The 14,455-nt window shown below is 41.8% G+C and overlaps 1 protein-coding gene across 6 annotated transcripts in view; it reads right to left on the bottom strand.

Moving 5' to 3' along the window:
- B4GALT5 (beta-1,4-galactosyltransferase 5) overlaps nt 1-14,455 on the bottom strand; it is a 75,961-nt gene that overhangs the window by 23,697 nt on the left and 37,809 nt on the right. For 2 of the 6 annotated variants that reach the window (XM_030309429.1, XM_030309432.1), the window contains exon 1: nt 10,891-11,030. The exons of 1 other annotated variant lie outside the window; for it this stretch is intronic. Coding sequence is in view for 1 of the 5 variants with exons in the window: in XM_030309428.1 (XP_030165288.1) it covers nt 2,630-2,666 (37 nt within the window). In the remaining 4 variants the exon portion in view is untranslated. 3 more of the 6 variants (XM_030309430.1, XM_030309431.1, XM_030309428.1) reach the window with 3 other exon arrangements.

Below are 14,455 nucleotides of genomic sequence, written 5' to 3'. Positions count from 1 at the left end.
TCCTCAAGAAAGTAAGGATAGAAGGAGCATACCTTGAGATCATAAAAGCCATATACGAAAGACCCAACACTAATATCATCCTCAATGGGGAAAAACTGAGAGCTTTCCCCCTAAGGCCAGGAACAAGACAGGGATGTCCACTCTCGCCACTGTTATTCAACATAGTATTGGAAGTCTTAGCCTCAGCAATCAGACAACACAAAGAAATAAAAGGCATCCAAATCGGCCAGGAGGAGGTCAAACTTTCACTCTTCGCAGATGACATGATACTTTATATGGAAAACCCAAAAATTCCACCAAAAAACTGCTAGAACTGATTTATGAATTCAGCAAAGTGGCAGTATATAAAATCAGTGCATAGAAATCGGTTGCATTCCTATACACCAACAATGAAACAACAGAAAGAGAAATCAAGGAATCGATCCCATTTATAATTGCACCAAAAACCATAAAATACCTAGGAATAAATCTAACCAAAGAGGTCAAAAATCTATACACTGAGAACTATAGAAAGCTTATGAAAGAAATTGAAGAAGACACAAAAAATGGAAAAAGATTCCATTCTCCTGGAGAGGAAGAACAAATATTGTTAAAATGTCCATGCTACCCAAGCAATCTACATATTCAATGCAATCCCTATCAAAGTAACACCAGCATTCCTCACAAAGCTAGAACAAATAATCCTAAAATTTGTATGGAACCAGAAAAGACCCCTAATAGCCAAAGCAATCTTGGAAAAGAAAACCAAAGCAGGAGGCATCACAATCCCAGACTTCAAGCTATACTACAAAGCTATAATCATCAAGACAGTATGCTACTGGCATAAGAACAGACTCTCAGATCAATGGAACCGAACAGAGAACCCAGAAATGGACCCACAAACGTATGGCCAACTAATCTTTGACAAAGCGGGAAAGAGTATCCAATGGAATAAAGACAGTCTCTTCAGCAAGTGGTGCTGGGAAAACTGGACAGTGACATGCAGAAGAATGAACCTGGACCACATTCTTACACCATACACAAAAATAAACTCAAAATGGATGAAAGACCTCAGTGTAAGACAGGAAGCCATCAAAATCCTTGAGGAGAAAGCAGGCAAAAACCTCTTTGATCTTGCCCACAGCAACTTAACTCAACACATCTCTGGAGGCAAGGGAAACAAAAGCCAAAATGAACTATTTCTGCACAGTGAAGGAAACCATCAGCAAAACTAAAAGACAATCGACAGAATGGGAGAAGATATTTGCAAACGACATATCAGATAAAGGGTTAGTATCCAAAATCTATAAAGAACTTATCAAACTCAACACCCAAAAAACAAATCATCTAGTGAAGAAATGGGCAAAAGACATGAATAGAAGCTTCTCCAAAGACATCCAGATGGCCTACTGACACATGAAAAAATGCTCCACATCACTCATCATCAGGGAAATACAAATCAAAACCACAATGAGATACCACCTGACACCTGTCAGAATGGCTAACATTAACAACTCAGGCAACAACAGATGTTGGCGAGGATGCGGAGAAAGAGGATCTCTTTTGCACTACTGGTGGGAATGCAAACTGGTGCAGCCACTCTGGAAAACAGTATGGAGGTTCCTCAAAAAATTGAAAATGGAACTATCTACAACTCAGCAATTGCACTACTAGGTATTTATCCAAGGGATACAGGTGTGCTGTTTCGAAGGGGCACGTGCACCCCCATGTTTACAGCAGCACTATCAACAATAGCCAAAGTATGGAAAGAGCCCAAATGTCCATCGATGGATGAATGTATAAAGAAGATGTGGTATATATATACAATGGAGTATTACTCGGCAATCAAAAAGAATGAAATCTTGCCATTTGCAACTACATGGGTGGAACTAGAGGGTATTATGCGAAATTAGTCAGAGAAAGACAAATATCATAGGACTTCACTCATTTGAGGACTTTAAGAGACAAAACAGATGAACACAAGGGAAGGGAAGCAAAAATAATATAAAAACAGGGAGGGAGACAAAACATAGGAGACTCTTAAATATGGAGAGCAAAGAGAGGGTTACTGGAGGGGTTGTGGGAGGAAGGATGGGCTAATTGGGTAGGGGGCATTAGGGTATCTACTCCTGAAATCATTGTTGCACTATATGCTAACTAATTTGGAGGTAAATTTAAAAAATAAAATTATAAAAAAAAAAGAAAAGAAAAACACTCTTCAAGACCACTTAATACTTCCACACCAACCCAAAAACTGTGCCTTCCAAGAAGACTGAATCAGTATGTAAAACAGAGCCATCTTCAAAGAAAATCCTGCTTTGAGTTGGAGTTGGGTCCAAAATGTTTCCGAATCACTTTTACCCACTGGTAAAATTCACATCTTCGTGAAGTAGATATCATCCTGATTTTTTATTTTAGATAAGGAAGTCAAGTCCTCCAGAAGTCATTTACCCAAGGTCATACAATCAGTGAAGTAAAAAACAGAGACAGGTGAGGTTAGGTATTCTGTAACATTTTGATAAGCTTTTGGGACAACAGTCCTTCCCAATAATATGGTCTTGATCAACAGTGGCAGAATCACAACTAAAAACAAAACAAAACAAACAAACAAAAAACAAATGAATTTATTTATTAGTATTGTTTTTTTAACCTGATTTAAACTGGCACTCTGTTGTTGAGTCCTCCATTGTGTTAACAAGTATCTACTGAGCGCCTGCTTTCCTGGGTGCTTTCGACAGGCGGTACTAGGTCACTGGGGGCCAAGCATGAGTAAGACAACACAGAGTAAGGTACAGACACAATTAAACAATTATAATGCAGTGTGATAAATGTCAAAATAACATTTACTACAAATTCAGGCATACTGTTAACTTTTTTACACTTTCACAAGAAACCCTAATTATTATCCAGCCCCAGTATCTAGGTTAAGGGATCTCTTATGACCATAAAGCAGTTGAGAAAAATGAGCCCCATTCGGGTGCACACAATTGGAAATTTCCATCCCCATGCCAGTGTAAGCAGCCTTGGGCCATGGCTTTAACTAGAGCGGTTCCGGAAGCAAAGCACTGGGTCTCCTAAACCGGAAGACATACTCTCTCCTCTCCATTAGAATTCCGATCAGCCTCCACATCCTTATGAATCAGGTAAATGATTTTCACTTGAACACACACATTAATAAGTGACTGTGACTCATAAAAATTCCCTACAAGATCTGAAATTCCAGATCGGGAGCAAAATAATTTAAGGAAAAGACAAAACAGAATTCTACACATTTAGAGAGTTCATAATTTTTTTAGGCTAAACATGTGTGTCCTTAATGTTGGTTACATCTGGCTTGGTAAGCTAGAAGTAGAAAAAGCAAGCCATTCTTTTCCTGACCGCTCTTGGAGACCTGTGTCTTACCCCCAACACCCAAACACCCCAACACACACACACACACACACACACACACACACGTGCACACCCACACACACACACGTGCACACCCACAGCCCAATCTGCCTTCCCAGCTTTATTTTCCTAGTTGACACACTACACATTTTCTTCTTTGTCTTGTCTAGGCTACTTCCCTCACTAGAACGTGAGCTCCCTGAGGGCAGGGAGCTATGCCCCTGGTTAGCTAGAACAACGTGTCTCGAACAAGGAAGGTGCACAACAAATAACGTAAATAAGTGAATAAATGAGGACAACAAACAGAGGAATCTTCTGAATGAGGCTGTGCCCAAGGAGGTACAGATATGGGATTCTCAGCCCTTCTCTTATATTAGCCCTTACTCCTTTATGAGAGAAACCCAAAATGTTCCCCAAACTAACCTGTTCCTAGGGAAAGTTCCGCAATTCCTTTTCACCAACTGAGCAGAGCTGCCAAATTGATTAGTTCTTCCCCCCAAAAATGTTCTCTGGGACTCTCCTTCCTCATGAAGTTGGGTTTTTTTTTTTTTCGTGCTCCTAATATAACGCACGAGTTAATCAAAACCTTATACATTATTTGTAATAGAAAAACATTGGGAAGAACCTAAATGTGCATCCAAAAAAGACTGGTTGAATACATGACCATGCACCTACGTGGATGGAGTACTAGGAGGCCATAAAGAAGAGTGAGGAACCATTAAAAATAGCCCCAAACTGGAAAGAACCCACAGGTCTATCTGCAGTAGAACAGATTAAAAATCTGTAGCTCATCTGAATCAGAATCTATACAGCAACCAGAATGAACTACAATTGTGTGCGACCACACAGATGGGTCTCTCATACGTCATGTGGAGCAGAGAAACCAAAGAGCGTACATATCATTCCATGCACATGAAGTACAAAGTCAAAAACAGGCACAACTAGTCTACTGAGTAAGAAGTCAGGAGAACAGGTATCCTTGGAGTGGGCAGTGTGGTTGGAAGGGGGCTTCTGGTAACTTTTTAATTTCTTGACCTGGGTACTGTTTACATACTGCGTTCATTCTGTGAAACTTTATCAAGCTGTTCACTTATATTGCTTCACTTATTTGTGGATTTCATTAAATGTACCCCCCCCCCAAAAAAAAAAGAATGAAGACAATCCGTGAACTGAATTTCAGGATATCCTGTTAAATAAATTAAAAAAAAAAAAAAAAAGCAAAGAGAAGTAACAGCATACACATGTGCACATGTGTGATTGTTTCTGATTGTTTAAGTAATAAGGTGAAACTTATACACTTAACATTTTTATAGAAAGAAACACATGAAAGGGAAGCCATTATACACCTATTATGTGCCAAGAACTGCCCTCCACTCTGCGGATAAACAGATCACCATAAATAAGATACAGTCCTTGTCACTGTCTGCAATGCAGGACCCAGGCAAGGAAACCCGTTTCCAAGTAACTAGTCCCGTTTCCAAGGGACAGGAGAGCAGCCACTAAATCCCTCTGTGAGGGCAGGGTCAGGAAAACAGTCTCAAGAAGAGGAGAGTCTGGAAGAGCACTGCATAGGTCTAGGCCAGGAAGAGGGCCCATGAGGAGGAACGGGCACCAGGGGAGAAATATGTTTGAGGATCAAAGAGCAGCTCAGTATGGCTGGAATGAAGGGTGTGTATGGCAAAACGTGCGAGGAGGCCAGAAAAACAAAGGGGGTGAGATCACAAAGGGCTTTATGTGCTATATTTAGGGGCTTGACATTGAAGAAATGGTCTAGGGTCAGATTTCGGGTGGGCCAACTGGCAGGTATAAATCCAAACATAAATTAGCCCTTACTCACTCATGGCTCCAGAAAAAGGACTCGTATTTTTAGTATCTACAACCTAAGTTCCTTAATCAAAGGAAGGAAATTCTTTGGATGAACTGACTAGGGCTCTGTGTGCAGAATCCCACTTGGTTATTAAAAGCTGGGTGTCCAGGAGCACCTGGGTGACTCAGTCAGTTAAGCGTCCAACTTTGGCTCCGGTCATGATCTCACGGTTCGTGGGTTCGAGCCCCACGTCGGGCTCTGTGCTGATAGCTCAGAGCCTGGAGCCTGGAGCCTGTTTCGGATTCTGTGTCTCCCTCTCTCTCTGACCCTCCTTTGCGTGCACGCTCTCTCTCTCTCTCTCAAAAATAAACATTGAAAAAAAACTAAAAAAAGTTGGGTGTCTAAATCTTACCAAAGGCCATATTTTTGCTCTACGTGAAGCAGCGGGGGGAATGTCCTGTCTGCCAAAATCTGGGAAGCCAGCAGATGGAGTGAAGATGTCAGGATGGAAAGCTGGGGACTGCTAACACTAACCACAGCCGGGGAGAGCTGGCGCGGGGGGCGGGCACCTGACAGGCAAAGGTGCCACTTCCCACCGGAGCAGGCTGTCGGACCACGTGTTCTTTCCCTGGATTTACTCACACCGGGCATCTCTGCTCTGACCACCCTACAGACCACACAAATGTGTGACTTATAACAGTGTCAAGGACATTCCAGGAAAACATGGTGACAAATCTATGAACAGATTATACCCCACTAACCCCAATAGGGTTATACCCCATTCAGATGCCCACGCTCTCAATATAAAACGAAGGCCGGGGAAAGGGAACAGAAGCAGAAAAGGAATTAAAGACAGGAAAACAGGAAGGTTGCTCACTTCCTTTCCCTTCCCCCGTATGTAAGCAACACACACAACATAACAGTGAAAATTAAGGGGAAACAAAGAACAGAGAGGTGTCATAGGAAGTTTGGACTTTGAGTTTTGCCAGAGTATCCGCAAAACCTGCGCCACCTTTTTGGACCAATATTTTCTGAGAAAAACCAGAACCTGAAAAATAACTGATCTCTACCACCAAAAACAGAGATTACCAGGGTTCACTGCTCCGCACAGAGGAGTTCTGTAAAAGAATGCATTCACTTATTCTCCTTTTTTAAAAATGTTTTTAATGTTTACTTATTTTTGAGAGAGACAGAGCGCGAGTGGGGGAGGGCACAGAGAGAGGGAGACAGAATCCAAGGCAGGCTCCAGGCTCCGAGCTGTCAGCACAGAGCCTGAGGTGGGGCTTGAACTCACAAACTGTGAGATCGTGACCTGAGCCGAAGTCAGCCACTTAACCAACTGAGCCACCCAGGTGCCCCCACTTATTCTGATTATAATATCCATATAATACACACACACACACAAGCCCTTGCAAAGAGATGGATTCCTAGGAAAAGTCAAGCATTTGTTGAGCCCGTGTGCCAGCACTTTCCTGGATACCTGTGTCTGTCACCTCATTTCCACCTCACACTAAACCAAGGTCGGTTACTACCCTCATTTTATAGACTGAGGGGACTCAGGCTGGGAAAAGTAACTCAACTGTGTGCAGCCAAGATTTCTCTGTCACCAGAGTCCAAGTTTTTAACAAATACTATGTTCCATTTTCTCCAGTTCTCAAATGCCTAGAAATCTCTTGAATGCACACTTACTGTTCCCACGCTTTGCTTACAGATTCCTTTCATCTGGATCCGTAGGGTCAATATCTTACACCTGATTGGCTCCCAATATTACCCTTCAGTAGTGGGTGTCCGTGCTCATGATATGGTGTGGTACGTCCCTAAAATTGTATTAAGTTTTATAAGAATGTACTAAGTTTGAGGCTCTAATGTGAATCCTGAATCTTTGCGTTTCAGATCTACTTAAATACTGGAGGCTTATAGTAGACATTGAGAAAGAGAAAGATCCAAGGTGGCTAAGTACACTGTGGCACATATCTAAGAAAGAAAATATAAACTTTTTTTTTTAAGATGCAAGGAATTTCTTGAAAATAAATTTAGTCTTTGGCACATCTGTTCTACTGCTCCAGAGCAACTGTGTGGCAATTTTCACACAAAAAGTATTTAAAGAAAACTGGGTGTTATGGGAGGGGAGCATTAAGAGAGTTAGGAATCCCCAAAATTATGGAGGAAAAATTTCAGTCCACAAATCTTTTGCTTTCCTAGTTCTTCCCATGTGAGGCAGAAAAACCACCAAGTCGATCCTAAGTTCCGTTTTTCACCCTCCCTGGTTATTATTCCCAGCAATTAAAAAAAAAGAGCAAAAAAAACCCAAGTGGTAAAAATTAACAACTATGAAATACTCTGTTAACGTTTCCACTGACCTGCTAGTGTATTAGCTGTTAAATTATTAAACTGTACATGAGATTAGAAATGAAAATGCTGCCTAAACAGATATTAACTAGCCAAGCTGCCTAAGGCAATCACTTAAGCTTCAGCTTTGTTCCCCCCAAATTCCTAATAGCACGATTACCAACCTTCAGAAGTACAGACCCACAAGAGGGGCTCAGCAAACACGGAAGCCCCAGTCCTGCACTGTGTAACCTGCACAGAACCCTGGGTCAGAGAAAACTGTAAATTACCTATCTGGCACTGTTCCCATCGAATGCCTGCATCTACCCTGGCTCTGCCTTGGGAGTTAAGTTGCAGAGAAGGTGGAGATGTCACTGGGGGGGGGGGGGGGGGGGGACGGGACGGACAGAGCAACACCACTCTCAGCAGCTGACTCCAGCCAAAGGCTCCGCCCACCTCTTGGGCCTAACCTCCCAGAAGACCAGGCAGAACTCCACCTCCTGCTCAGGCTGCCACCTCTCCTGTCTGAATGTGCTCTGGTGACACTAAGCTTTAATGGCCCTTTTCACAGTGTTTCCTGATATCATTCCACCCCCAGGATTAGAATGGTCTTGGCTCTTTCCCAAGTGATACATCAACTCTTATCCATGACCCCATCCATACCTGTGAGCATGGCTCTTCCAGCAGGCTGTGGGTATGTGTTACTCTTCCCACCCCCTCCCATCTATAATGTCTGACAAACAGTAGACACTTCACTGTTTATTAAATTGATGAATTACAGCTTGGCACAGAGCATGCTGTTATGGCCATTTGGTGGAGGTGACCTGTTTTCTAAAGCTAGATGTACGCTGTTTTTTTTGCAGCCACACTAGAAAGATTCGGCCAGAAAAGGGCACAGTGAGACTTATCCTTGACTAACTTTGCTGCTTTAAGTGTAAATTGGTATAACCCTTTGGAAAAACTATTTGCAGACTCAACGAAGAGCCATAAAAATGCTCCCATCCTCTGCTCTGGCAATTTCAAGCAAACTATTCCAAACCTGAGGGCATTCTACACACAGAGTCTTTTATTGAATTATTTCTCCAAGCAAAACTTAGAGAACAACTCAAAAGCAACAATAAAATAACAGATACGTTAATTGTGATACGTACTCTTGGCAGAACCTATAACTTTACAAGTACAAACTATGAAACCTTATACGCAGAACAAATGTAGAACACCTAACATAGACTATCACCCTTAACATGAAACAAAGTTCTGTTATATTAGGTAATTACTGCTGAGGAACGAGCACATGCATGAGGCAAAAGAAGATTAAAAGCAAGTTTACTAACAGGCTTAGGTGTAAACAGTATGTGATTTGATTTTTTTCCTTCTTCTATTTTTACAACTTTTCTCTACAATGTGTGTGTGTGTGTGTGTGTGTGTGTGTGTGTGTGTGTGTGTGTGTAATATGGGGGGAAAAATCAAGGATTCCTCCAGAGTGAATTTACCTGACAACAGACATTAATAAACAAAATATACACAATTTCATTCTTTAGTTGTCAAGCTGGCGGGAGCGGTGGGGGGGCGGGTGGAGAAGCAAGCATACGAAGTATGTAGCTGTCATATTTGAATTACCCCCATATCAACATTCTGTTCTAGAAAGGTTGTTAATCACGGCTGCTCAAGTGCTCCCTACCTTGAAGCCCATCAGAACTTCTTAGAACCAGAAATGTCTGCAGAAACCAAGAATTTACATACTGACAAGGAGTTCTACCTTTCTGTCTTTGGGGAGTGGAGCATATGTGTACCACGCAAATAACAGATATGATGGGAAAGGTTAGAAACCCCTCATAAATATCTTCCTTCTAACGGAAAAGCTGGAGGGGAAGTTCCTGAACTGGGGGGTCCTGGTTTGAGTCCTGTCCCTGGTGGCTCTGTGCTTTCTGGACCTTGGCTGTCCCATCTGTATCATGTTCATATTGAACTGTATGAGGTTTTCTCAATCTCTTTCCAACCAGGCCACGACCCCCATCACTGATACACAGGAGAAATGCAGATACAATTATACAAAATGCATTCAAAATACAGAATTATATAATACTGAAAAATTCTGATTCTTCTCCCTTCCCTTGGGACCTTGAGAATCATCGAACTGCTAAGTCTCCTTACCCTTCAAATCTCACGATGGTTAAGTGTGTTGTTTTCTTTGTTCACTTTGGAAAAACTGGCCCACATACACCTCAGACTTACATTTTCTGCCTTCTCTCCTCTTCCTTCCCAGAGCTGGTTAGGGTTTGACTGTCCTACACTGTTGGCCTTCATTTCCAGAACATTGTGCTTCAGCCCCCTTCATGGTAAAGCTGGAGAGGGTGCTCGACTGGATGGGAAAGCACATTCCCAGGGCCACCTCCTTCCCCATACACACGGGTCAGGAAATTATACTGGAGCTATCTACAATGAACAAGGTCATAAAAGGGCTTCTAATTCTCTCTCTCTCTCTCTCTCCCTCTCTCTCTTCTCCCTCTCTTACCACGCTGAAAAATTATATTTTAGTTGTGATTTATAAGAACGCAATTCTAGAGCAAAGAGTTGAATTTCTTCACCTCTGAAATGCTATCTGCCTACACCTAAGTTTCCTCTATCCTTTTGCAAATAAGAAACCGGACAAATAGGTGTGTTCAAGGATGTTTATCTCAGTATTATCTATAAAAACAAAACCACAAACCTACCTAAATGTGCAACAAAAGGGACTGGGGACAAAAATTATGGCCAAGTCAACGCCATGGAAAACTGAGCAATCATTATTTCACCTAAACAATCATACCATGGGACAGTGTATGCAGGATACCACATTTGTATTAAAGAAAAAGAAACACAGGAAAATACATGCATAAAACAGTGTTACAATTTGCGCATCAAATGTTCACAGTGTCATCTCTGCTCAGTAGAATTATGGGTCATCAGCACTTTCCTTTCTCTGTCACCATGCAGCATTCCCATGGCTGTCAGAAAAACCCTCATATAACAAAGAAGTTCTCTGCTCCCACAGGGAAAGTTTTGCAGCAACCAAATCTGACCGCAAATTTCAAGTTTTCCAGAGTTACTGCTACAGCAAATACTCAGCACCCAGGAAGAGACAAGCGGGGAATCAGAAAAGACGGTTTATTTCACACCTGTGCCAGCCTAGTGGTGTCACCTCCAAAGGCTGAGCCCGAACCTCGGCATTGGCCTTCTCCTATGGCTGGGATGATAGGGGGCTGAGAGACAAAAGAATAAGAGGAGGGGGCACTTATCAGTGGTGCTATGCAGGTGGGTGGTACAGGCAGGAGGCAAGCAAGATTACAGAAGCCAAAAGCACGCAAGGGAGTATCCGCCGTGGACATCTGGCTGGCCCCTTTTACCTTGTTTTTACTAGCTTTTCTTCTCATTAGGAAGAATGTCTTTTTCACATAGCACCTATTGAATATCTATGAACACACTAGGAATGCTGCCTTTGAACGTGGTTTCTTTCTTTCTTTCTTTCTTTCTTTCTTTCTTCTTTCTTTTTAATCTACTGATTTTGAGAGAGAGAGAGAGAGAGAGAGAGAGAGAGAGAGAGAAAATGAACCCCAAGCAGGCTCTGTGCTGTCAGCAAAGAGCCCGATGAGGGGCTTGAACCCACGAACCATTGAGATCATGATCTGAGCTGAAACCAAGAGTCAAACGCTTAACCAACTGAGCCACAAGCACCTAGGTGATTGTTTTTTTAAAACAATCATGCATTTTAATATGGGGAAAAGGGGACACAAAAACACAGCTGAGCTTTTGCTCCCCTCTCTTTACTGCTCCAGACCCAAATGATTTCTCCAACCCCAAACCATTATTCCACCTTCACCTACACCCATGTGATTCCTAATTATCCTAAAATTTCTGATCCTTCTAGTTATAACTTCACCAAACAAGCTTCTTCTACCCAGTCTACAATCCCAAAGTATTCTTCACATACTCTTCTTTGGTCTCTCTCCTGATCCTCTTTTGGAAAGGAGATTATTCTCCATGTCCTATGGGGATAATATATTATAATCATATTACTGTTAGCCTGGAAGATTATAACAGACTAATAGGGTTAACCACTCTTTAGGAATTTAAGTGTTTCCAAAAGGCATCATTCTAGCTGACATTAACACTCACATTGTCAGGCATGAAATCAGAGCCATGATTTCCATAGAAAGGCAAAAATTACCATAGAAAGCACTTGAAAATGTCTGGACTCTAGGCGTAAACACTTAGCAAAGAAAGATCTTCCCTTAACACCCTGTGGGTATGATACCTTCCTCCAGACCAGATGGCTGTCTTTAGCAGACATCAAATTGTAGTCCTAGAAAGGGGTCCTCTGAGCCATGCAGAATGCTGGGCTCAGGTCTCTCATCTATTATATTGTTTTATCTTTCACTTGACCCAGAATGATCAGACATTAGCACTTCTTTCTGTAAGTGATGCTTACGTGCTTAAGCAATGCAAGACCTACCAAGTCCAAAGAAATGGAAGGGCCAACCAAGAATACTCTGGAAAGAGGAATGCATGGTCAAAACTTGTAAGACTACTCCGGAACATTAAAAAATTCTTCCCACAGATTACTTGATTACAAAGGGCAAAAGGTACATCTACAATGGAGAGTTCAGACAGGGACCACTGACCAAGGGATCGAAATGGGCATTACTAACATTGGAACAAGCCAACATTACCTTCAGAATATTCTTGGCAGAAACTCGTAACCTAAAACTAATCAAGCTTTCAGAACTATCTTCCAGCTTACAAAAATCAGGGGGTTAAAAAACACATCAAACGGACACCAAGCAACTCCAGAATGTAGAACATTCTATAAACCAGTGGCCTGGACTCTTCGAAGTTACTATAATAAGGGATATGGGGAGGGGTGGGACGGCTACAGACTGAGACCAAAGAGACATAATCAAATATAGTATGCAATTTGAAGAAGGGTGGCTATAAATTGAGCACCACTGGGGAAATCTGGATATGGTCTGGATATCAAAAGATATTATCAAAGTACTGTTAATTTTCTTAATTGCAATAAAAGTATACAGGAAAATGATAGTATACAGGAACATATCATTTAAAAAAATACTTTTATTTTTGAGAGAGAGAGACAGAGACAGAGACAGAGCATGAGTGGGGGAAAGGCAGAGACAGAGGGAGACACAGAATCTGAAACAGTCTCCAGGCTCCGAGCTGTGATGCAAGGCTCCAAGTTGCAAACTGCGAAATCATGACCTGAGCTGAATTTGGAAGCTCAACCGACTGAGCCACCCAGGCACCCTGAAAATATCATTTTTTTAAAGATTTGATTTTTAAACAATCTCTACACCCAACGTGGGGCTTGAACCTACAGCCCAAGATCGAGTCACATGCTCCACCCACTGAGCCAGCTAGGCACCCCTATCCTTATCATTTTTAAGAGATCCATGCTGATGCATTTAGAGGTTAAATGTCTTGATGCAGCTACAGTTTAATTTCACAGGGCTCAGGGAAAAAGAAAAAAGCCAGAGTTAAAATAAATAAAACAAAAGGTAATAACTGTTGACCCCAGATGAAGGGTAATGTATACATTGTATTATTCTTTAAAAAAAAATTTTTTTTTAATGTTTATTTATTTTTGAAAGAGACAGAAAGAGACAGGGCGTGAGCAGAGGAGGGGCAGAGAGAGAGGGAGAATCAGAATCCGAATCAGGCTCCAGGCTCTGAGCGGTCAGCACAGAGTCCGACACGGGGCTCAAACTCACGAACCGTGAGATCAGGACCTGAGCCAAAGCTGGACACTTAACCAACCGAGCCACCCAGTCACCCCTCACTGTATTATTCTTTTAATTTTTCTGTAGGTATTAATTTTTTCAGAATAAAAAGCTGGGGGGGGGGTGTTTGATTCTGGACATATCTAAATTGCCAACAAGATCTAAATTAAAGTATATTAATACTATATGAAGAATCCTGTAAATGGATAAAAAATTATAATACAGGGGGTAAACACCTAAGTAACGCTCATGTAAGAAGTGAAAACATTCAGCATCTATTCTATACAAAAAAAATATTCTTTATTTTGTCTTTGAAACCAATAATTGCATTTACTCTTTACCTATAACTTCATAGGAGAGCTGAGGAGAAATTACAAATAAATTTTCCTGTTGCTTCCTCTATTTATATTTGAATGGCTTTCCACTGCCTCCAAGGTCAAGTTCAGATTCCTCATGCATTGCATGACTTAGGAGAATCCATGAAACTTGGCCTCTGTCTGTGCAATTTCAGACCTTGCCACTCCCCAATCCCACCCTTGATGGACATCAGCAACTCTCTGGAACCAACCAAGATCTCAGACAATGCCGCTCCCTCCTTTTGCCCAGAACTCAGAGACACAAAACCCAAGATGAAGACAAAGCAAAAATTCCCAGGACAAACCAACCATCACAACAAAAGCAAGTGCTCAGGAGAAGGGAAGGGGAATGAAGAGTCCAGTGAACACCCAACCCAGATGTGCTTCCCTCACTCTTTGCAAGTAGTATTCCCGAGTTGGCTTGTTTGTAGCTCCTTTTCAAAATTACATCTGCAGGTTTACAGAAAGAAAAGTGACTAATTCCTGAGGTTGGCCTAACTCTCAGGCAAAAATTCCTAGGACTACACACCCTACAATCAAAAAAGAAAAAAAAAAAAATTTAAGCCTGGGTGGCTCAGTTGATTAAGCATCTGACTCTTGATTTCAGCTTATGTCATGTCATGATCTCACGGTTCGTGAGTTTGAGCCTCACATCGGGCTCTAAGCTGGCAGCAGGATTCTATCTCTCCCTCTCTCTCTGCTCTTCCCCCGCTGTGTCTCCCTCTTTCAAAATAAATAAACTTTAAAAAAAAAAAAAACTTTATCGGTTAAGAATTAAAACTCAGTATGCCCAAAGACTTTATAAAAACGACCCTCTGCTA

Source organism: Lynx canadensis, chromosome A3, assembly GCF_007474595.2.
Source record: "Lynx canadensis isolate LIC74 chromosome A3, mLynCan4.pri.v2, whole genome shotgun sequence".
In the NCBI taxonomy this organism is placed as follows: Eukaryota; Metazoa; Chordata; class Mammalia; order Carnivora; family Felidae; genus Lynx; species Lynx canadensis.
This window is presented reverse-complemented; position numbering and strand designations above follow the sequence as displayed.